General features: G+C 33.2%; 1 protein-coding gene across 1 annotated transcript in view; it reads right to left on the bottom strand.

Moving 5' to 3' along the window:
• Kynu (kynureninase) overlaps positions 1 to 24,799 on the bottom strand; it is a 104,329-nt gene that overhangs the window by 16,894 nt on the left and 62,636 nt on the right. The window contains exons 9-10 of the mRNA XM_047545070.1: positions 19,978 to 20,076; positions 19,178 to 19,251 (exon numbers count right to left, since the gene is read on the bottom strand). Of these exons, the coding sequence (XP_047401026.1) occupies positions 19,178 to 19,251; positions 19,978 to 20,076 (173 nt within the window). The remainder of the gene's footprint in view (positions 1 to 19,177; positions 19,252 to 19,977; positions 20,077 to 24,799) is intronic.

Raw genomic sequence — 24,799 nt, 5'->3', positions numbered from 1 at the left:
AGAAAATTTAATTATGACAGTAGAGGAGATCTTGCCTCACTGTGAAGAATTGGTCTTTCATTCCAACCGAAATAATCTGTAACTGTAAAGTTTTATATCATAGCTACTAACTTAATGCTTTATATGGATGCCCACTTTCATTTTCAGTTTCAGGGCAAGCTTTATTTACAATGCTAACTTGACATATAATATTTAAACAGAATGAGCTTTGAGAAAAATGTGTATTCTAGAATTAATTGTCATTTAGATTGATAGCCAAATAATAGATTTCAAGTGATCTGAAGAAAAAAGTAAAGGAGGTAAAATTATTTTAGATATGAGGAAATAGGGAATTTGAGGAGAAAACATGAATTTAGCATTACCCTCATTTTTTATATTTTGAAAGAAAATTTTTAAAATAAAATTTGTTAAAGATAATGATTTTTTTCTAGTCACATATCAAAAAATAATACAAGAACCCATACATAATACTTTCTGTGAAAACAGATTCAAAGTTTACCTCTTGGCAGTTTCTTTTTCTTTTTTCTTTTGATCTGAGGCAAATATGGTAACTGAGAGCAGGGAACAAAATAAAGCGACATAATTTTTTTCCCTTTTATTTTCAGTGGGTTCAAAACAAGAATTCAGAGAGTTATTTCAACCTTTTATTATTTAGCAATCTTTTTCCCATATTTGTGTGTTCACTGAAGAACTGGGTGTTTGTCATTTCAGTTTGTGGAGTGATATTAAAAATTCAAGAGCATGAGTTATGATGACTGCTGGTGTATCCAACAGAAACATCAAAGACCTGGTGTTCCAACAGTGTATCACAGGAGGAAATAATAACTTGTTTTTGAAAATAGAAGATGACATGTTCATAACCCAAATATGAAAGAAAGAAGGGACTGCACGAAGGGGGAAATGTGTTCTCCTTAGAGAAAAATCTCAGAAATGATTCCGCAACTGAGGTCAAGACATCATTTCTTAGGCTTTATTTACTAAAGAAACGACAGTACTTGAACTGTATCTTAAATGTACAAATACAAATATGATTATATAGAAAGGAAGAATTTCAAAGTTGTTTGCTTCAGGTTTGATGTGGGTATTTCTCTTTTGCATTGATTCACTAAAGAGATGATATTTTGCTTACCAATGGCAGAGGACATGAGGAGACACCTGGACCCTGGCCCAACTCCATTGAAGATGCTAACTGTCATCCATCTCCTTCCTCCATGCTCTCAGCATTTGGATCTATGATCCCAGGAAGGAAATTATATAATCCCGCAGAGCATTTAAGAATAGTTTGACTAATTAGATTACTGGTTCTCATGCCCATAGGAAATCCTATTCCAAAGGTCTGATTAAGCAAAGTTCTTGCACAGTTAACTGCTAAGGGAAAAAGGACCAAAACTAACACACGTTTTCTGGGAAATAACAAGAGTTTCATGTATTCTAGCTTAATCTTGGCAAAATAACTACTTAAAACAGATTTTATTTCCACAATTTTAGATTTCAGAAAAGTAGTAAGGCTTAAAGGGGTTGTAAGACTCTTCAAAACGGACACAGCTAGCAAAGCCCATGATGTGCAAGAACGCTAACCTTAAGCACGGAGCTCTGGTTGATACAATATTGTCAGAAGGAATTTGAAGGAGGTCTCAAAGTAAGTATCTGAATAAGCCAGTAAGTGGGCTGAAGAGGAGATGCTCAATCCCTGGGAACTGAGTAGAGGAGAAGTATATGGCAGACTTTGGTAAAGCAAAATAGTTAATAATGGTAAAATTAGGGAGTGTTAATATTTTTTTACAAGGGGTGCTCCTTTTATAGTTTATGCTCCTAACTAAATCACCCTTTTGAGGACTATTAGAGTTTTTCTATATTTCTTTAATTAATTCTCCAAAATAGTTAATAGGACACTTGGCTAGAAGCTAGAGTTAAAAGTGCTAGCATAAGTGCCACCCCTATCACTAGAATTTAAAGTCCGTTGTCTGGGAGTATGGCTGTGGGTGGTGGGCAATTAAACAGCTATTAACAAGTGTGGTGGGCAGACTCCTAAGGAACGTCTATCCCTGCCTCTGGTGTTTGTGCCTTTGTGGAACAATTGCCCTCTTGACTACAAGCAGGATCTGACCCCACACCAAGAAACTAGAGTCCAGGGGACACTTTGAGCTAGAAAGAATGAAGAGAAAGGAAACAGAGTCAAAGCTAAATGTATGATACTGAACTATACCTAACGAAGACAGAGTTACTGACATATTCAGTGAGGAATGAAATATTAATTCAGCAGATTAAAGTCCTAAAAGAAATAAATACAGAAGTTCAAGAAGATGAGATGTTTCAGTTTCATCGGCAAGAATACCAAGTTATTAAAAGTGAAGTAAGAGAAATAGAAGAAAATAACAGCTCTCTATAGGGACCATTTTTTTTCAAAAATAATTCTCTATTAGTAAGTGGTAAATAGGATTCTATCACTACAAACCAGGATAATAATAGTTCTTTTTATGACATGACCTAAATATTAATATCTTGATATGATGGTGATGTCATTTTAGGTCAGCAGTCAGAGTGATTAAATATATTTTTTAAAACCCTCAGCATAGATGTAAATTCTTGTATAGTTCTCTCACATGTAGTCTTCAAAAAAGAAGGGATAGAGGGTTTTTCATATTCCATGTGCTATAAAGTTCTACGATCATTGGTGGCCCACTGGTTTTTCATAGGATGTTATTTTCTTCATTTGTGTCTTATTCTGACATAATATTAATAATTGCCTTGTTATTTTAATCATTGGTGGTATCCATTTTTTAATCTTAATGAAATTATAAATGTTATTTCTTCTGGAAAAATTGCAACTTCTAAGATTAATTACTACACATTTTCACTTAATAAAAAGAAATTCAATCATTTAAATCATGTATTCTAACAAGAAGATGCTATTTTTATCTTATTAAAGTTACTTTTTTTCCAGAAACTCCTGTGACATACACAATTCATGGCCTCTCTTCTTTGATGTGCAAAGATTTCCAGGTTATTCAGGATATTTTCATGAATAATGTCAATGATATAATGTTTTCAATTTAAGAAACCATGATAATATATAATAAATAAGCTGGAAGTTTTATAATGTATTATTAATTTAAATAAAATTAAGAAAAAAGAATTGTACTTAATAAACAACATGTTAAAGAGATCAAGTCTGGCCCCAAATTATCTTCTTATTGAACTGATCAAACAACCCAAACTCAGTGATTGATGACTCTCCGAACATTTAACCAAGCTCTTACAAAACAGGCAAACAGGCTGTGGTGTCATGTCCCTTATTTAGCTTCTTTTAGTTGTTTAAATGATTTTGAGAGCAGCAAAACCAAAAATCAACTGAGCTTTCATTCTGAGTCAGACACTACTCTAAAAGCAGTCTTTTGATCTTTAAAATAATCCTGTGAAGTAGATACTACTCTTCTCTGCATTGTACAGATGAGGAAGTGAGACTCCAGTGGCTTGATAAATGGTCTGAGATTCCTGAGTTATTAATTGTTGAAGCCCAACTGTAGATATTGCCCCTAATTATCCGAATATTCACAAAAAATGCGAGGTCATGTAGGGCAGACATTTTCAATGGACTAGTAATCCTATAGATACAACATCCCTGGAGCCTAAGTATTGCACTTAGGATATTGAAGGGGGAGAATGCCAGACTGGTGACGCAACAGATGGTGGAACTCCCATGTCCTTGTTAATATCAACAGTGTGCCTCCTACAGTAAAACCTGTTCTCTGGACCTTCTTTGTTCTTCCAGAATCTCTGCAGTCAGTTCTCTTTCTTCAAAATGGGTAGACCTAGTCATGTGACCTAGTGAATAAGCATGGTCACCCCATAGTTATACCTTTAAGCCTACTAAAGGAAATGAGGACTGTTTAAAGTCCTTCAAAAAACAACTACATATAGCTATTTCAAAATATAGTTACTCAAAATGTATCACATAGAACCTAGGAAAACATTCATTATAAGATCATCCCTTGGAATGTAGGAAAGGCAAAATCAGAACAAAAAAGAAATGTAATCTAAATGAAACCTTAGCATGGTTTGCACAACAATAGCAACAAAAACTCAATGCTATAAGCTAAGGAAGTAGAATTAGAAAACATTAAATTAGTTTATAAGTAGCTATTATCATAACAAGCTTTTATATCATCCAAAAAATTGAATTTAAACAATAACAATTAAGATACAATCTCATTGAACTTGAACAAGAAAATAAAATCTTTTTTCATCAAAGATCAAAAATCAAGCAGGGATTTAATTTACTTAGACTGGAGATATTAACAGAATTTTGAGAGAAGTGAGGTGTTGGAAGAGAGCCAGTAAATAAAAAGTAAAGATTGTGATATTCTTTGTGTTCTTTGAACATCATAAGTTACATAAAAGGAGTTTCAAATAAATGTTAAATCAACAGTATGATTTGCTATAAAGGCATTTTTGAGGCATCACCAGATTCAGTAGGAGAAAACGACAAGAGATCCACTGAACATAATGTCAGATTCTAGAAGTTACAAAATGAAATAGCTAATCTTGATCTTTTCAAAAAGTCTTTAATGGTAGAATCTTTAGCATGAGTCTTTAAATCTTTTATGCACTGAATTAAATTAACTTATACTTTAAACTCCTTACCTCTGCTCACCCCAAACCTCAACAAAACTAAACAACACCCCAGTTTTGGTAACTTATGTTAGAATAAACATCTAGTTCATCACTGGGGCAAAATTAAAAATATAATAAAATTGGATCTTGTTTAGGAACATATTCATGGAAGGTTAATTTCATAGTGTCCCTAAATTTGACATTTTATGACCATATACTTAATAATTTAAGTCTGTGTTTAAGAATGTGAGCATGCTAGGAGTGTTTTTCTTTTTCCCTTCTTTTTTTCCTTTCTCTCTCTCTCTCTCTCTCTCTTTCATTCTCGCTCTCTCTCTCTCTCTCAAGATCATAACCTAGAAGTAAATAGAATAGTTTTGCTACTTTCACAGCTTTTTAAATGTGTTGAATAAGACAAATTATTATAGCACTACTAAATCATGGAACATGTGGGGTACAGCATAATTGTTTATTCTTTATATAAACAAAATATGTGTAAGCATTTAAGGATAAGTTAGAATGTCTCATTCTAGCATCTTCTGTAGCTTAACTTCAAATAAACTACTCATTTTCCTCATCAAATCACCATGTTTCATGGAGTTAAAAGTTCAAGAAAGGTCATTTTCTTTAGAGAGTAATCATAAATTTACTCATTAAATAATTTTAGAATATAATCAATTTTTTTTTTGCACTGAGGATTTAACCTTTAACACAGGGTATTTTATCACTGAGCCACATCTCCAACTCATTTTTGTTTTGTTTTGTTTCTTGTTTTTGAGACAGGGTCTCACTAAGTTGCTGAGGGTGGCCTCAAACTTACAACCCTCCTGTCTCAGCCTCCTTAGTCACTAGGATTATACGTGTTCACCACTGAGCCCAGCTTTAATCTAAATTTTCATGGTAAAAATGTTGGCAGCTTAACTTAAAAGAAACTACATGCAAAGAGACACCTGCACTCCCGTGTTTATTATAATGCTATTCACAATAGCCCAGGTATGTAATTGACTCAAATGTCAAATGATAAATGCCCATGAATAAAGAAAATGTGGTGCATATACACAATGAGATATTATTTGAAAATAAAAAATGAAATCCTGTCATTTGTGGCAACATGGATGAAACAGGAGGATGCTATGCAAAATGGAATAATTCAGGCACAGAAAGACAAATACCACATGATCTTACATATGTGTAGATGTTAGAAAAATCGAACTCATAGAAGGACAATAGTGGTCAGTATAGGACTGGAAAAGTAAGAAAGAAGGTGGACAAAGGGAGTGTGGATGATGGGTACACAGCTAGTTAGATTGGAAGAAAAATTCTGGTGTTCTACACTACACAGTGTAACAATAGTCAAATAGAAATGCAGGGTAGCCACAAGAATAGGATCCTAATTAGAATTAGAATAAATTATATTTCACATATGTATAAAATGCCAAAATACATTCTAATGTCCTGTGTATCTAAAAAGTCAGGCACAGTGATGCACCTGTAGTTTCAGGTCACAGGAGGCTGAGGCAGGAAGGTCATTTGAGTCCAGGAGTTCCAGACAAATCTGGAAAACATGGTGAGATATTGGCTCAAAAAAAATATGAGTATTATATACTTTAAAATAACTAGAAGAGAGGATTTTGAAAGCTTCAACACAAAGAAATAATAAAAGATTAAAGTGAGGGATATGCTAATAACCTTAATTTTATCATAACACATTGTATGCATGAATCACACTGCATCCTTAAATATGTAAAATTATTATGTAGCAATTAAAAATAACAAACACAACCACTTTAATAACAAAAGGGAAATATATCCATAGTACTTCTCTATATGAGTAAAGCAAAAAACTGAGAAAGTTATAGTAGAGTTTGGGATAAAGTTATCTGAACTCACTTTATGAAAGTAAAGAGAGAAGGGAGGGGAGTCATCCCAGTCATGGATATAACCAATGACACATGGATTTCCACCATGTTGGTTTTAAGCTCTGGGTTGTCAGGACCACTAGTTTACCTTAATCTGATTGATACTTCACTTTTATCACTTGAGAATTAGAAAGTTTAAAAGTCAAAAAGATTCTTCCAGAAATCCCTTGGGTAAAATTTTTTTTTTTTTTCCCATGAGCAAGACTGGAGAAATGAAGAGATCTGAATTTATAATCGTTTTCCATAAGAACAGTGGCTCCCCTTTGTCCTTAAGATAAAATTAAAATTCCCTTCTCGGAACACAAGAAACTCAATGCTCTGTCCTTTCTTAACATGCATGTGAAATCCCGCTTAGATCCCCATTATTCCCTGTTCCCCTTGAGTCTGACTGAGTTAGCAGTATTTCTCCAGTCAACATGAACCACTTTGGCAAAGTTAACTCCCCTCTCTCTTTCCTTGTAAGGCTCACACTGGATGGTAAGTTCCAGAATGGGAGGGCTCATTTATCTTCAGTGCTTTCTTGCCTACTGTTCTGCCCATAGTAGATGCTTAAGGAAAACATTTTATGGTTGATAAATACATATATGATATAGGACTAATGACTTAGTATTCTTTTGCACAAACAACAAATTCATCTTTGTTCTCTCATTTTTGTTCCTGTATCCACATTTTTCTCTAGGTCCTCTTCATTCAATTTTCTAATAACTGTCAACTGTCATGATTTCTCCATCCTATATGCCATTACTGCATTTCCATTTTGCATTATTGCAAATATTCATCAGTTAACCCACATTAATATTCCTATTTTTCCATTTTAATATTTATTTTTTTTAAATCATGGTAAGAACACTTGACTCTATCCTCTTAACAAATTTAAGTGGACAACACTGTATGGTGTAAAACTATAGGTACAATATGGTACAGATCTCCAGAATGTAATCATCTTACATAAATGAAATTTTTTCATGTTTCTATTTTTGAAGTCTGAGATTGCCATATATCTTGGAATATATCCAGAGTCCTACCACTTTTCCTCACTTCCTCTGCTACTCCCCTGTTTTGAACTCTTAGCATCTCCAGTCTGTTTCCCACAGTAGTTCCTTGGCAGGTCTTCAGAGTTCATCCCTCTTCCTCTTACAGCTTATTCCTAACAAAGCCACCAACATGATTATTTTAAAAGTTATTATATCAGGTCACTCTTCTATCAACATAGGCAATGGATCCAAATCTCTGTATTGCCTACCAAGGGGCTGCATATCTGCATGACTTTACCTCTCTTGTCTACCTGTCCCTAGCTTCTTCAATCTATTCCAGCTGTAGACTACTTTTCTTCAAGCACAAAAAGATGTACACTTGTCTTAAAATCTTTGATAAAAGACTTCTTCTGCTTAAAATTCTTTTCACAGGTAACTGCTTCACCCTCTTTTCCTTTCCTTCACCTTTTCATCTAATTCTTATTTTCTCAATATGGTCTTTGATGAATGCCTTTTTAATATTGCACATTGAAAAGGATCCCACAGAGTGTGTTCAGATACCTCTTTTCCCTCTTGTACTTCTGAAATCACCCATAAGACTTACTTATTCTTAATACATCATGTAATTGACTCTATTTTGTAGGTTTTATTTTTGGTATATTGAACATATCAACTTCTTTCATGAGCAATATTTTAGACTTATTTGCTCTTCCTTTTTGGTTGCTCCAAATTCTGTTTTCTACCATTAGTCAAAGTGATGGATAATCAATTCAATTTGTATGATCAAATGCAAACAAACCTGGGTTTGAGTATAGTGGAAATCTGCTTCTGGGAAGCATTCAAATTGGTAGGATTTGGGCTTGGTTGCATGACTACATAAATACCCTGGTAAATTTCTTCAGCCATGACCTCACAGTAGGGTATCAATGTTCCTTCTCTACATTTTGCAGTGAGAAGACAGGTTGGGAAAATAGAGATACACTTGCTACAGTTCAGTAGATTCTGGAGTTCAGGAATAACAGCAGTGCAAGCACATATAGAGAAGGTAACATCATTCCGTATGAATAAGGACTAGGAATGAACTGAAACCAGGTTGAAAATCACAATAGAAAAAATTCAAAGTGAGAAAAAGAGCATGAAGTATTTAAGTCTAGGAAGTTGTTAATCAGCATCTTGGTAGGAAAAATAAAACCATGGTTAGGTGGCGAACACAAATTCAAAGGTCCTAAGGAAAATGAAACAAAACAAAATCTTCCAAATTGACAAAATTAGTTGGTTCAGTCAATAAGTTGTGTATTTATCCCTTGATGCCAGCAACCAATCATAGACATACCTGATATGTTTTGACATGGCATGACAGGAAGTAGGTGGAATATTACCTCATTCCTAGCAGAGAGAAGATCTCTATCAATTTCTATTTTCTAAAAAATATTCATCTACTTCACAGTTGCTGGGCTCTGTTCTAAGCTGTGTGATTAAACACTACTCTAGAAAGTAGTTTGAGAAGGGTTTACTAAGTTCAATTTGTTTTCTTTCTCATTTGCCCACCTACCTGTAAATACAGGGGAGATCTTGTGGTTTTGTTAAGTATTCAATTGCCTTCTCAAATCCCACTCTATAGGAAAGTTGTTCAAATATGTCCAGGGAGCTAACAAGTATGATAAATATACTCATAAAAATGCACTTCCTAAAAGAAAAAATTTCAGATAATGAAAATTATTTTCTGAAGTTTCAGGATAATATGCTGTTCTTACAAAAATCAAATTAATATTTTTTGGTATAACTACTTTACTAATAAAAAAGTTCTTGACTGGGTATAGTGTAATCAGCAGCTCAGGAGGCTGAGGCAGGAGGATTGCAAATTCAAAGTCAGCCTTAGCAACTTAGTGAGGACCTAAACAACTTAGTGAGATCCTGTCTCAAAGTTAAAAAAAAAAAAAAAAAAAAACTAACAAGGACTAGGGATGTGGCTCAGTGGTTAACTGCCCCCCCCCCCATTCAATCCCTGGTACAAAAGAAGAAGAAGAAGAAGAAGAAGAAGAAGAAGAGCAGGAGGAGGAGAAGGAGGAGGAGGAGGAGGAGGAGGAGGAGGAGGAGGGGGAGGAGGAGGAGGAGGAGGAGGAAGAAGAAGAAGGAGGAGGAGAAGGAGGAGACGGAGGAGAAGAAGAGAAAGAAAGAGGAAAAAGAAACTTTGAAATTTTTCTTAGTATACTTTTTTGAATTGTCTTATCTTGAAATTTTGGTTTATAATACTTTGAGATAATACAGATGTTCCAAGTACAAAAAGAGAAAGATGTCTCAATCTAACACTTCAGAAAGAACTGTATGAAACTAGGTACAGTGGTACACAACTGTGATCCCAGCTATTCAGGAGGCCGAGGCAGTAAGATTGCAGGTTTGAACCAGCCTGGGCAACTCAGTGAGACTCTGTCTCAAAATAAATAACTAAGTAAAAAGAGCTGGTTAACCCTCAGTTGGTAGAGTACCTCTGGGTTCAATCCCATTACCTCCACCCCCCAAAAAAAAGGAAAATGTGATTTAAATTTTGTTTATCAATGCTAATTAAAATCTCATGAAGCATTTAAATTGTAGCTAATTTTCATGTATATATTTGGTCTTCACAGAAGCATATGGAAATACATATTTAATTTGTCTGGGTTTTGCAAGTCACATCCCCCTTCAGAATAATGTGCAAAGTAGAAATCTTCCATATGCTAGAAAATGGTTAGTCTATTATGCTGAGAGTGAAAGAAGAGGCATATATTCAACAAAACTAAAGAAAAAAAAATTCTTGATTGCTGTATATTATTAAAGAAATATGAATACAAAAATACCCCTGTACTCTAAAAGAATTCAGAATTAAGAAGGTTTAGATTTATAATCGATTTTTCAATCATATTAGATAAGATAAATTCTTACTAGGATCACACTCTTTAATTCAAAAAAGTTCCACATATTGTTTTCTTCATATATTGCCTTGGACCCAAACTGACTGGAACAGGAAATGATGTGGGAACCAACAGCCTGCTATCTATACATCAGATGATCATAAAAGTGATGTTTAAAGGGTAATTCCTACCCAAATTCCCTCCTCTGGAGAGTAAAAGCAGGTGAAAAAAGAGAAAACAGCTCACATAGGTTAGATGCTTGTCCTGAGCAATATATTCCAAGTGTCCTATGGTCTGTGAAACTAATCCTTCCCAATCCTGGACGTCTCAGAACCCCCACTGGTCTGTGTGTGATAAGGCAGTCCCCATGCCACCCACATACCAGGTACATGTGACAAGACAACAAACCTCCAACCTGGTTCCTTTTGGCATGATAAAGAGCCAGATGAATACATGTACTTTGTAAATAAGAATGTATTAAAAATGAACAACATGTTTCCACGGTTAATAGGTCAAAAATGCCCCTGTAGATTTCAAAGGTCACATTCAGGACAAAACTTGAAGTTATTAAAACTAAAGCTGAATCTCTTTGATAAATTTTGCTTTTAATATCTGAAAGGATCACTGACCCCCATATATCTTCTGAGACACCAGACTGCAATTTAGAACAGAAAATAAATTTTGAGGTTTCAAAGGATTTCAGTGTTCCCAAATTAATGATTATGTCATTATTATCTGAGAGCAGTGATTTGTGAGCATGATTGGCCTTAATATATCTTTTAATATAGATAATTACTATTTTGGCTTACTTCGAGAACTAGGATTACTTTATCTCCTGGATAGAAAAAAAAAAAAAAAAAAAAAAAACAAGGATTATTTACTGAATTTATTTTTAACTGTGATCACACCTCCAAACAAATAAATTATTTTCATGATCACATCTTAAATTCACTACAGAGGAAAATTATTCGGAAAATTCTACATAGTTGTAATTGTCAAGCCAAGAAAACAAGGAATCCTTCCTATTACCCTAAAACAGTTTTGGAATGAATATAAATTTTGGTTATGTTATGATGCCACCAATGAGTGCTCTTCAAGTATGTTGCCCACTTCTGGACCCCTTAGAAAGACAATGTGAGGACCAAGACTGAGGACAGGTATAGCTCATGAATGTGGCTCTAGAAATAGGTCAGAGCTCAAAATACTGATTTTACCACTATTTATAATTTCTAAAATATTGTAGAATAGGAATAAAGGGCAATTTTATGATAATGAGGCAAAATTTAAAATGTTAAGTCAATAACTCAGATTCCATAAAAATTCTAGTGAAGAGATAAAGAGGAAAAGATCACTTGACATATCTCTTAAAGAAATGCCATTTAAGTAATTCTTTCTTCTTTTTATACCTTCTTAAATTTATGAAATTTATGAAGTGAATCTCTCTTATAGGCAACAATTTCAGCTTTCAGAGTAACAGAGTGAATTTATTCACTTAGTTAACACTGTGATCTATTTTATGGAGAATTCGTGTCTGTAAGTTTCCCACCTCCTTGCTCAAGCTTTTCCCAAGAAACTGTTAGGCATTTTTGCCTCCACTGCTACTATGGCAAAGACAGTCTGAGAATTCTCCAGGCCATTAGTTAGAGGTTGCCTTAGGACACATATTCTAATTTTGTGTTGTTTGTCACTTATATAATTTCTTTGACTATTTAAATGATCTCTCTCCAAAAGGATGGAAAATTAAAATCATAGACAATAACCTCTTTTTAATTCCATTGAGAAAGGTTTTTTTTTTTTTTTTTTTTTCCTTTTAGTGGGAGTGGGTGATTGAACTAAGGAACACCCAACCACTGAGCCACATCCGCATCCCTATTTTGTATTTTAATTAGAAACCAGGTTTCACTGAGTTGCTTAGTGAAGTTGCTTAGTGCCTTGCCATTGCTGAGGCAGGCTTTGAACTTGTAATGTTCCTGTCTCAGCCTCCCTAGCAGCTGGGATTACAGGCATTCGCTACCGTGCCCTGCCAGAAAGTTTTACTTTTTAAGAAAGATTTTTGTGCAAAAATATTTGCTGGTTATATTTGTTTCCTTAATCAACTAAGAAGTTTTCTCTTTATATGAACAATGACCAACTTAGAAAGATATCTGTGTGAGAGTAAAATGTGAGTTTTACCATAATAAATTCTTGAGAGAGAAAAATAGACACACACAACACAGGTATGCATATCAGCATGCAAACACATACATATGTATATACAGACATACTGGAAATTCTCATTACCTGATGGCAAATGGGAAAATATCTCTTAATAGAATCAATTTTAAACCTAGTAAGGAAAAAATCGTTACTGAGATGCTATGTTAAAATATAAAGTTAAAAATTATAAAAGATTTTAACATAATTTGACAAAACTTGGATTAAATTTATAATATGTTAATTCTTCAAAAGAGCATATAATAAATACAGGGTTCATTTTTTTTGGCATGTACTTTGAAAAATATGATATGGTAGTAAAATATAATCCATTTCACATTATGTTTATTTTTTCAACATGACCTTGAAAGTGTTAGTTTTTACAGATTTTTTTAGGTATTCACCATTTTCTTTAAACTATCGATATTCAAGTCATTTGTATTTGAGTACCTTGTCAAATTCCCTTACTTAATCTACTACCAGTTCATTGATAAATTCTCATTGTTCATGATTTTGTGATTCAACAGTTTTCCAACTTCACTTGCATCATGAAATCCCAAGTCTCTTTAAGAATATTACTTCAAAGTCTATTATCATTATGTTTCATTATATCATCTTATATTTATAATATTGTGTAACCAGGAAGGTACTATTTAAAATAATTCATAGGGATGAATGCTCAGTGGTGGATGGCTTGACTGCTGTGCATAAACACCTAGGTTTGATCCCTGGCACTTCAAAAACCAAAAAGTTCCCCCCCGCTCAAAAAAAAAGTGCTCAGGTAAGGACTAATTTTATAAATGGGTAGTTTATTAGCATTTTTTTTCTGGTAAGACAATCATTGCTTCCCTGCATTGCCTGTATCTTTGGAGATACAGATGATGTCTGTATAATGAGGAACTCTTATAATTTGCAATCAGATGAAAAAGGGCTTAAAACCAGGCACGTGCTAAAGCTGGGAAAGTAGATTTGTGTCTTCTACAAATATGTATTGCTGAAATCATGATTGTGGAAGAGATACTACAGGACAAGAAGAGCAAGGGTTGAGACATTGAGAGAGTTATTAGTGTGTGAATCTACATTGTGTACAACCATAGAAATGAAAAGTTATACCCAATTTGTGTACAATGAATCAAAATGCAGTCTGTAAAAATAAAAATAAATTTTTTTTTTAAAAAGGGAAAGGGAAAACTATAAAATATGGAAAAGTACTTATATCCATTGGAGCAGAAGCAAAAGATAATATTGCTACATACACTTAGAGGAGTAGGGGGTAAATGTTAAAGGTAGAGGGGCTGGTCAATTACAAGTGGTAGCTGAGAAGTTGTCCATGTTAATATTGAACTCCTCACTCCTCATTCCAGAATAGCCTAAGTAAGTAGAACAGATACCTCATGAACTCTGGTCATGTAAGCTGGGATTCTGCAAAAAATGCTCACTGATGTGTTGATGATATTAATCTATCCCACTTGACAGCATCAGAAGCCTTGTGAGTTCCCACTCCTTGCCATTGCCACCTGTCTGCAGTGGTTCTCTCACTCTTTATACAAGGGAGATCTTGTGCAGGTCCTAGATTGGAATTGGATAGGTAGCAAGTCAGAAAGTACCACCAAGAAACTAAACCAAGGTGTAGATCAGGTAAGTTTTGGGCAACAGTTGCCTCTAACAAGTATGTGGAGTTGAAATATATCAGGTCAGCATTCTCAAAAACAAATGAGTGTAAAATATCTCCCCAAAGAACATTAATGGTACATTTGGGCCAAGAGTGATATAAATTCATAATTTTTAAGTCTTTGGCTAAAGATTCTTGATGTGTACTTTTATTCTTTCTTGAACTTTCTAAGATTTCCTTGATGGACATATTTTATAGTTGCCAAATGATAACAATAACATGCATTTCTAAATTCCCAAATTTGCCTTAACCATACACCAAAGTCAGCCAGCCTCTTTAGATGGTTCTTTTAAACCTGCAAATTACCTGTAACAATAAAGATGACTAAGCCCTTTATAGAACCTTAAAAATGTCATTTCCATTTAAAGTTTTTAATCATATACCTCTCACTGATTATGGAAAAGTGTTGGCATGACTTAAAATTAGAGCATTTTTATGGAAATTATCAGTAGGCCTTATTCTTGGCCACTCAAAAAAAGTTCAAAACCTGTCCCAGGGTAAACGAACATTTCAAAAGATCTCATATAATGGGGGCATTTGGAGGTTTATTATACCAGAGTGAAAGTAAGGAACGGCACTTTGCCAATACACATGATTTCACTGAATAAATAAAAAAGTGATTGAATCTTAGCTGCTCATGTTATCCACTCCTATTTTCATAGTAGAGACTGTATTTCAAAAAAGCAGGCAAGGTATAGTATATTGAAATGCAGACTATGGGATCTTACAGAAGAAAAATCTTATGAGACTCAGATATTTTTGAGTACCTTAGATCAAAAGTGCAGATGTTAATCTCAAAAATTTTCCTTGATAAGTGGATGATGATATATAATTGGGGTGGGGGGCTGGAGAGCAAGAGAAGAATGGAGGAACTTTATATTATGGAGAAGGAAATGAGAGGGAGGGGCGGTATGAAAAATGGTGGAATGAGACAGACATCATTACCCTATGTACATGTGTGATTACATGAATGGTATGAATCTACATCATGCACAACTATAGAAACTAAGTGATGTACCACATTTGTGTACAATGTATCAAAATGCAGTCTGTAAAAACTTTTAAAAAATATAGAATAGAAAAGGTCAATATGATAAAGTTAAAACAAATTATTTGCTTTTTAGTTATATATTTATGAATGTTAATGTCATACAATTAAAAGTATTTCATTTTATATCTTGAGGAAATGACTAACTTTGTCAACTAAATTGAATATTGTCCTAAAGCAGGGACAGTCCCAAGAACTCATTTATTTACAGCCCTCATTTACTATAATTCTTAACTATAGACTAGGTTAAGGATATGCCATTTCAACATTAAAAGGTGATGATGAATTAGGAAAAGGTTAAATTCTAGTAGAGAATAACAGGTTGAGTTATGATACTTAATGCAGTGGATTGACTCTGTCTTCTAATTTATTCATTCTCTTTATGTGCAAATGGCTCAGTTTTGAACAATGGCCAACATGCCTATTTAAACAAAAAAGGGAAGTGAAATTTCTTGGTACAGATGTAATTCCTCAGTTGCTAATGGAAACATCATATCAATAACAATTTCAGAATCATATACCAACATTAAACTCTCCAATTTACGGTTAAATTGCTGGAATCCACTCTCCAGCCAGGGGAGCACCCATACCCATAATACCTTTCTTATCTCAGTCTTGATGAAGGTCTAAGACTGCTGTCTAAGCACACAGCAGGAATTACCCCTCCCCTTGATTTTCACCTTCATCCTGTTCTTCCTCTTTGTTCAAGGCTTTAACTATAAAATTATTGCATTATTAAGCACATAGTCAATCATTTAAATGCACACACACACACACACACACACACACACACACACACTTCAAAGTACTTGTTAAAGGGTGAATAACTAGAACAATAAATGTTATTCGGATGCTGTTTATTTTAGCCACTAGATGTCACCCTTCTTTAAGCAACAAAGGATGACTTCACAAAATGCACTATATATGAGCAGTTAACATTCGTTTTGGTATACTTGATGTTCCTCTATATGGTTTCTCAGCTATAAAACTGAATACTTTAACAACAAAAACTCTCCATAGTCGCTGTAATGTTCTAAGAAAAATTTAAAAAGTACAAGTAATGGAAGATTTGCTAACTAGCTGATCCTAAAGGTCTAATAGCTAAAATATAATTGGCAAGAGTTAGTCCTCATACAGGATTTTTGAAATTTAAGTTGTATTTAATCTCTGCATATACATATTGTCCCCAAGAAATGTTTCTTCCTCTCATTTTTAAAATAATTTTACTTGTTGAATATCATCCTAAGAGCTAAACAATTAGTCTTGCTTAGTATGATATTTTTGCCTTTCAAGTCTTCTCATTACTTACTCTAACACTCTTGCCAAAGGTGGCATTTATTTGTAGATTCATAAAGAACTAAAATACACTATAGAACACAAAGTAGTTTGGCAAAGCATTTCTTTTTCTCTCAGGGATACTGAACAGATTATATGAAAATAGCAGATCCTTATATAAATAAACCTGCTACTTCCTATCACTAATTAAAAACTTCTAATTCTCTAAAACAAATAAAATACATTGCATGATAACTGGTAGAGAAGAGAGAATAAAAGCTAAAAATTGGTAATACAAGAAAGTTTAAGAATGCGAGAAAATAAACAACAAATGGAAAAACATAGAACAGGGTTTTCTTTAATGCAGATTTTACCTGTCAAGCCTGATTTGAGTCCCATCAGTCTCCAAAGTTAACTAGATAATATGCAACACATAATAACATGTATTTTCAAAAAAGCTAAAAGCATGGCTTTCACACAAATGCAAAATGAACACACAAGAAATATCTCATTCAACTCAATAATAAATGGGAGAACCAGTAAGATAATAAGGATGGTAGAAAAGAGAATTCAGGAATGGAAATTTACAGAGGTGGGGAAAAACCTGCTGAAATAAATTTGGTGATAGTCAAAAATTATTTAAAATCCTGTAAGATCACAAACTATAACTCTGGAGGTTATCTTTACTGCATGAGGAGAATGATCTCTACTGGGCAGAAGTCTATATGTTAGTGTACAAATTCATGAGTAAACACAATATCTAGGCGTAAATATTAAATAGTTATCAAACAATATTTATTAAAGAATGCCCCAATGACATTTTTCAAAGTGTCACCCATAGTTTTTATTTAGTCCTCTTATTTTGGATTTTTAAAATATAGCTTCACATGTATCAGTCACATATAATAAAATGTTTAAGTGTTTACAGTTAGTGCCTTACATTCATCATCTCATTTATACTTTCAGAATTTGACTATGAGGTAAATGCTGATATTATTTCCATTAAGAGACCTTAACAGATCAGCAAGAAACCAAACTGGAATATAAACCTGGTCTGCCTAGATGGTCTTTTGCCTAGAATCACAAATTTGACTGTATTTAAACATTTTCAAGAAGAATTTGAGATTTCATAAAATGAAGCACAGGAGAGCTTACTCCAAACAATTCACCCTCTCCTGTTCTCAACCACAGTTAGAGAAATCCCAAGTGCAGCACATCTGTGCTCTAAGGTCAGCCTGCTTTCCTCTGAGCACCGGCATTCTCTAGAATCACCCTCTACCATTACCAGATTGCCCTTTGATTTGATGTAACACATCAGATCCTTTGTTACAATTTAAGTGAATAGAGAATGGAAAATGAGAAATGGCTGAGGTGTTGTGTCATCACACAAAAGCAGGAAACATCTTGGGTATCATCTTGTGGAAAATAATTGTGCTATGTGAGATGTTATCAATGGGATTTGTTCAAAATATAGAGGAAGACTTTTAAAACATGTATCATAGCCTTATATTATGCTGTATATTGTTCTTAGAGTATTTGGGACATAGAGAAAAATCTAATGTAGTAGCAACCACCAAGATGTGTGACTTATTAAATATCTGTCTAAAGGAAATGTTCTCTTTAATCTAAAAATTTTAAAATCATGAAGAAATTTTAGAAACTATTCAATAAACTATAGAAAACCATTTTAAATTCCTAGGATTTATATATGCACGTAACTTCAGAAATGTAAGGCGCTCCAAGATCTATTACTAATTCCACTTCAATTCCTGTAAAGATTATACCACTCAGTCAGTGGCTGAAAGGATTCAGAAAACTAATCAAACATTATTATATCATCTATTGGGAGTCTAGACAGTCTCCCCATCACACACATTCCAATACAACAATAATAAAAAGGTTTTTTCCTTCTCAGAATAATATTCCTTTATCTCCATGCCAGATAAAAATAAAAGGAACACTTATAAGTTTCTCAGTCAAATAAAAATGTGTAAATGTGTTGGTGTATTACATTTGCATTTATACTTGCTCTAAAATACAAAAAGAGTTATATAAAATAGAAAAGTACTACTTTTTATGTCATCAGTGTTGTTCAGTGTTCAGCTTCTTCGGGTTTCATGGATGATAAAGTCTTTTAGGACAAAAGATATTCCCTACAAGCCATTCTGTAACATTTATAGCCTTAGAGGTAGATTTAATTTTAATAATACATGCCACATTCAAGTCGCTATTAGGCACAGCTCAGGTTTTCTTTGACTTATTCATCAGTGTGAGGAATCCACAATTTTCTAAAGTTTAATTTTTGAAAAAATAAATTCAAGGGGTCTTTTTTCATATAATCATTTGCTCTACTTGATTGCAGTGGCTCATGTTAGCATTGAAGCTTCCTTTTATGACTGAATTTCTTTTTTAACCATTTGAATTCTTTCAAAAGCATTTATTTTTGATCAAGCATTTCAATGCTAATAGAGTAGTAAAATAATTGCAATCCAATCCTGATTTCTATTGGATAGTATGTTAGAAATTTCTGTAAATTTAACATACTATGAACATGCATTAATTTGTTCATCACCAAAGGATTTGAAGATGGTACTTACGTAGGTTTTATTGTGTGGGCGTGCTTTTCATGGACAAAGGCACCAGCAAGACCTCCTGCTCCTGAATTTAAATACTGGATGGAAAAAGAGTTAAATTATATGGATTTACCTGAATATATGAAAAAAATGAACAACAAATTTTTTTTTAATGAAAATGAAATATTTTCCATTAAAATTTTTGACTGCTTGAACTTTTGAAACAAAACAGAATTTTGGGGCACCTTGTTAAAAGAAAATCAAGTGAAAATTAGTATTGTTAGGTTGATAACAAAATTGGTCTTTTTTAAAAGTTTGATCAAATTTTTCCCCAGTTAGTAGAGAGCAGTTCTATTGAGGTGTGATTTCAAACTCATACATACAAATCATTTTGCCACAAGATATTAATATAATAATAAAAGCATCATATTTTAAAAAATGTAAATTGAAATTGGTTTATTTTTACTTTTTTATCAATTAAATTATCTTTGAATACCAAGCTGATTGCCTAAGAATTATATTTACATATGTAGAAATTTTACAACTTATCAACACAAATACTAAGACTCCTAATCAATTTGAATTAAGTTCTAATTGTGGGTCTTTTTATCTAGAACCTCTTGATTTTTTCATAGCAGTCTAGGAATTAAAGAAATAACATCTCTATAATGATAGAAATTTAAAAAATTAAATATCATGTCATTCTTCACACAATTCTTTTAATTAAAATCAGATCATACACTAATGACTCATGGACTCAGTTTTTCCTTTAGATTAATGTCAATGTGAAATAAAAGTCTGTAAATATATTAACTTCTTTATACCTTGTAGGAACACCAGCAGGCAAAATCGACTCCCCAGTCATGTAAGTGGAGTTCAACATTTCCAACTGCATGTGCCAGATCAAAGCCAACAAAACAACCCTTGGGAAGAACACGGAAAGAGTTGAATTTACTTAAATGATTAAAAAATAGTAATACAAATATCTATAACAAAATCTTTGGTAAACTGTTATGCCATAAATCATGGTTCACCCTTTGATTCACAAAGACATTTTTTCCTTTCTTCACTAGTTGACATTTGCACTGACAATCCAAAAGCTGGCACCTTTGCAGAACCCAGAGCATTGGCACCAGACTATACCAGAAGTCACTGCATTTGTCTCACTGTTCACTAGTGGGAGAGAGGGTTTACCTAAAAATATCCTTACTAAAACTATAGAAAGGATTAATTTTTATTAAACAGAAGTGACTTGTTTCTCATGTTCTTAATGTGTTTAATGTATAATCACATTCTGAAATAGGATGGTGGTCATGAAGTAATGCACTTGTGCAATTGAGTTGTTAGCTGAACTAGTCACTTTAATTTCATGGAGAACCATTTTTGCATGAAAAAGCAAGTTATAGAAAAACACTTGTGATTCATACTGGATAGCTGATAGACATTCTTTTGAAAATGTATAGAGTTTCACTTCAAGAAAAATAGTTCATATTATTTCTACTCAAGTGATAAAATTAGTTTTCTAGACAGACTACAACTTTGGGAAACTGGTATCCACTTCTATGAGCATGACTGTTTTCTGGTATTGAGATATTTCTGATGAATTTAGTCATAATACATAATTTTAAAAATACTTTATAATTAAATATGTCAATATTTGGAAAACATATGTAATTCAATTAACCACTATTTTCCAAATGATCAATGTTTGATGTTACAAATCATGTATAGATAGATCTATTCAATACATAATATATAATATATTATCAGTGGGTGTTAATGTAACAAAGTACTGAAAATTTAGTGATTTTAGTGCTTTGTCTTCACATTCCATGAAACAACTCCTAAGAATTTCTCACTTGTCAAGATCTAATACAATATCAAAGAAAATCCACAATTTAACTAAAAAGACTATTAAGTTACTTTTGCCTTTTCCGACAATATATCTGCATGAGTACCAGTTATTTTATATGATTCACCAGGAAGAGGAAAACAAAGATTCAATGTAGAAGAAGTGAGTATAAAAAGTCAGATATTAATGAATTCAATGAGAACTCTTTTTTAGCTTATTTGTTTTAGAAAACATAGTTTTATAACAATATATTCTTTATGTTAGTAAGTAATAAGTTTGCTGTCATTCTAAAATAAAGACTTTTAAAAATTCTGTTTTAATTTCAAATACTGTGAATATAGATAAATCTAAACATATCAAGTCCTTTTGAGATCTTTGATGATTGTTAAAAGTGTATGATGAATTGGATAATAGGTGTCCTCCAAAAGTTCATGTGTGAGAGAATGCAAGAATGTTTAGAGGTGAAATTATTAGATTATGAGAGTTGTAACCTACTTGGTGCATTAACCCACTGATATAGATTAACTGGTTGATAATATAGGTAGGATGTGGCTGGAGGAAGTTGGTAAATAAGAGCATGCCTTTTAGGTTTATATTTTGTCCCTGGTGATCAGAGTGCTACCCCACCCCTGCTTTCTCTCTCTCCTTCTTGACTCCATGTCCTGAGTTACTTTCCTCCACTATGCCCTCTGCCATGATGTTCTGCCTGTTCTTGGCTGGAGAGTTATGGAGTCAGCTGACCATGGACTGAACCTGTGAAACCATGAGAAAAAATAAACCTTTGCTTCTCTTAAGTTGTGTCTGTGGGTTTTAGTTGTATGAATTGATTGAATTTATTGTTATGTATTCATACATGTACAAAATATAACAATATAATTTGACCAATGTCACATTCCATCATTTCCCCCCTCCTTCTCTACCTCCTATCCCTTGGTCCCTTTCCTCTACTGATTTCCCTTTGATTTTTGGGAGATCCATCCACACCTTTACTTTTCCTTTTTCCTCTCTAGCTTCCTCATGTGAAAGAAAACATAGAACACTTAACCTTCTGAGTTTGACTTATTTCACTTAACTTAAAGGTGTCTAGTTTCATCTATTTTCCTGCAAATGCTATAATTTTAATTTTCTTTAGGGCCAAATAAAACTCCATTATGTGTTGAGACCACATTTCTTTATCCATTCATCCATTGATGGGTACCTAGGCAGGTTCCTTAGTTTGGCTATTGTGAATTTTTGTGCTACTATAATTATAGGTTTATATGTATCACTGTAGTAAGATGACTTTAATTCTTCAGGGTAAACACTGAGAAGTGGTATAGACCCTACACCTAACAACTTCTAAGGCTCCAACTATTCTTGGTTATTTACTTGTCATAAGGTTTTAAGCATTTTGTGTATATTAGTGGAATATCACTCTATTTTAGAAGAGACCAAATCTCATTCTACTAAATTCTCAGACAACTAGAAAAATTAATAACTATTATCCAAATTGTACTCAAGTAGTAACTTTCTAATTTAATTGCTTATGATCAAAATCTTTTGACTTCCTCCATATTGAAACATTATGATTTTTATCTAGAAGACAGTGATTCGTTCCATATGAAGATCATGTTGTACGTGAACTTGAGTTTAAAAAGAAAAAGAAACTGATAGTTTCTTTATCAGTTTCAGGGGCTGATAGAACTTTGCAAAATGTTTTATCTCTGGGTTCATCCACTGTTAGTTTACCACTAGCACAAATATACTCTCAAACTTTAGATTTCCTACAACATCTAAGGAAAACTATTAACTGAGATCTTCTTCTCCCTCTCCTCTCCCTCTTCCTCCAAACCAGGGATTTAACCCAGGAGCACTTTACCACTGAACAACGTTCCCAGCCTTTTTTATTTTATTTTATTTTAATTTTTGAGACGGGGTCTCACTAAATTGTGTTGGGCCTTGCTAAGTTGTTGAGGCTGGCCTCAAACTTGCTATACTCCTGCCTTAGCTTCCCGAGTTGCTGGAATTATAGGTATGGACTACAATTCCTGACTGAGATAATCTTCTTTATGTAAATAATTTTTCAGGATCTATTTTAGAATTTTTCTAACACCTTTTAAGAATGAATAACCCAAAGTTTATTATTATTATTATTATTATTATTATTATTGGTATTTTCCCTACAGCAGAGATACGAAAACAATAAACTCTTTGTATAAAAAAAGTATATTGGAGTACCACCAAATTCAGTTGGGTCTGTTTAATATTGTCCATAGGTCCTTTAGCACTATGGCAGTAGAACTGAATAACTACATCAGACACCATATGGCCCACAAGGCCTAAAAGATTTACTATGTTGTCTATAACAGAAAAGAGGTGCTTACCCCTACCCTATAGCATTAGTTTCCCAAAAGAAAACTTAACATATTGAAAAGTTAGCTAATTAAAAACTGTACTCATTATAATATGATGAGATCTAGTATTTCACAGAAAAAAAAGTTCTTACTTAACTGGTTTTTTTATTATTGTTTTTTTTTCCTGGGATTGTGGGATAGATTTGTATTTTTCTTACCAAAAAATTGAGCTATACGTGTCATGTTAATAAGACAGGTTATCTGTGCTTATGTAACTTTTGAGAATGATAGAGAAGAAATACAATTAATTTCCATCCAGACTTAGAGGTAATCAAAATTGCAAATCAATGTTTAGACTTGATAGTCATTATACATTTAGTTTGTGTTTTGAGATACACACGTAATACTGGAATTCCATTTGGGAAAAGTTAAAGTTATTCTGAATTTGAAATCCTTTTTCCACACAATAATACTTCTAATAAGAGCAATTTTCAACTCAACTTTTCATAAGTATATTTTTTTACAAGTTAAACTTTTCTTAGAAAACTCAAGGATAGGAAAGACAGTACTTCTATTTCATTATCCATTATTTATAAAGAATGATACCAAGAAACCACGAACTTCACCTACTATATCCCGTTATTTAAAGCCCTGTGGCTACAACATCAAAAAACACTTGCAGCTTCTACAATATGTTTTAATACATTTATAGTCCTTTCCGTATGGATGGCAGAAAGCATGAATTATTAAAACAGGATTGTTTGGAGGAAAGGACTGGAAGATGCAAACTTGAGTGAGAATACCACATAGCGATTTTACAAAAGTGTCACTAGATGGCAGCATCTTAAAAAATAAAGAATAAAACTGAATGACTCCAAAACTACAGCCATTCTGTTAGATATTTTCTTTATTTTACCTATAAGAGTAGTTGCATTGTGTGCATAGGTACAAACAGAAATTCTGCCCTTGATTTCCTCCTTTATGCAATTTCAAAAATCAAAATCAAATGTTTTTCAGCACATTTTTATGTATAATTACTCATAGGTGTTTATATTCACATGGACACAACCCATAGCAACATAACAGTGTTCAGTCAACACATTATCTCACTCTACAGTCAATCCCAAAACTCTTGCAGTAATTTTCCAACTAACCTGTAAACTTCCAACCTTTCTTACTCTGAACAAGTCTCTAAATCACAGGTTTGAATACAAAGGATTCCCTGATTCCCTTGAAATTACCCTCATTAAGTCATAAATGTAACTCATAATCCGTGGAATGGCTCTTTAAAGTCTTAAATCCTGGTCTCTTCTAGATCTCCTGCCTCAGAGTTCCCACACCTCACTCCCTTAATTTGCTTAAATGGATCCCCTTTTCTCATTTACCTAGTGCTATGGTTTGACTGTCTACCAAAAGCATATATGTTGGGAACTCAATCCCCAAATTGGAATTAATGATATT

Source organism: Sciurus carolinensis, chromosome 3 (genome assembly GCF_902686445.1).
Source record: "Sciurus carolinensis chromosome 3, mSciCar1.2, whole genome shotgun sequence".
Lineage (NCBI taxonomy): Eukaryota > Metazoa > Chordata > Mammalia > Rodentia > Sciuridae > Sciurus > Sciurus carolinensis.
The sequence above is the reverse complement of the archived record's forward strand: the minus strand, read 5'-3'. Positions and strand labels throughout refer to the sequence as shown.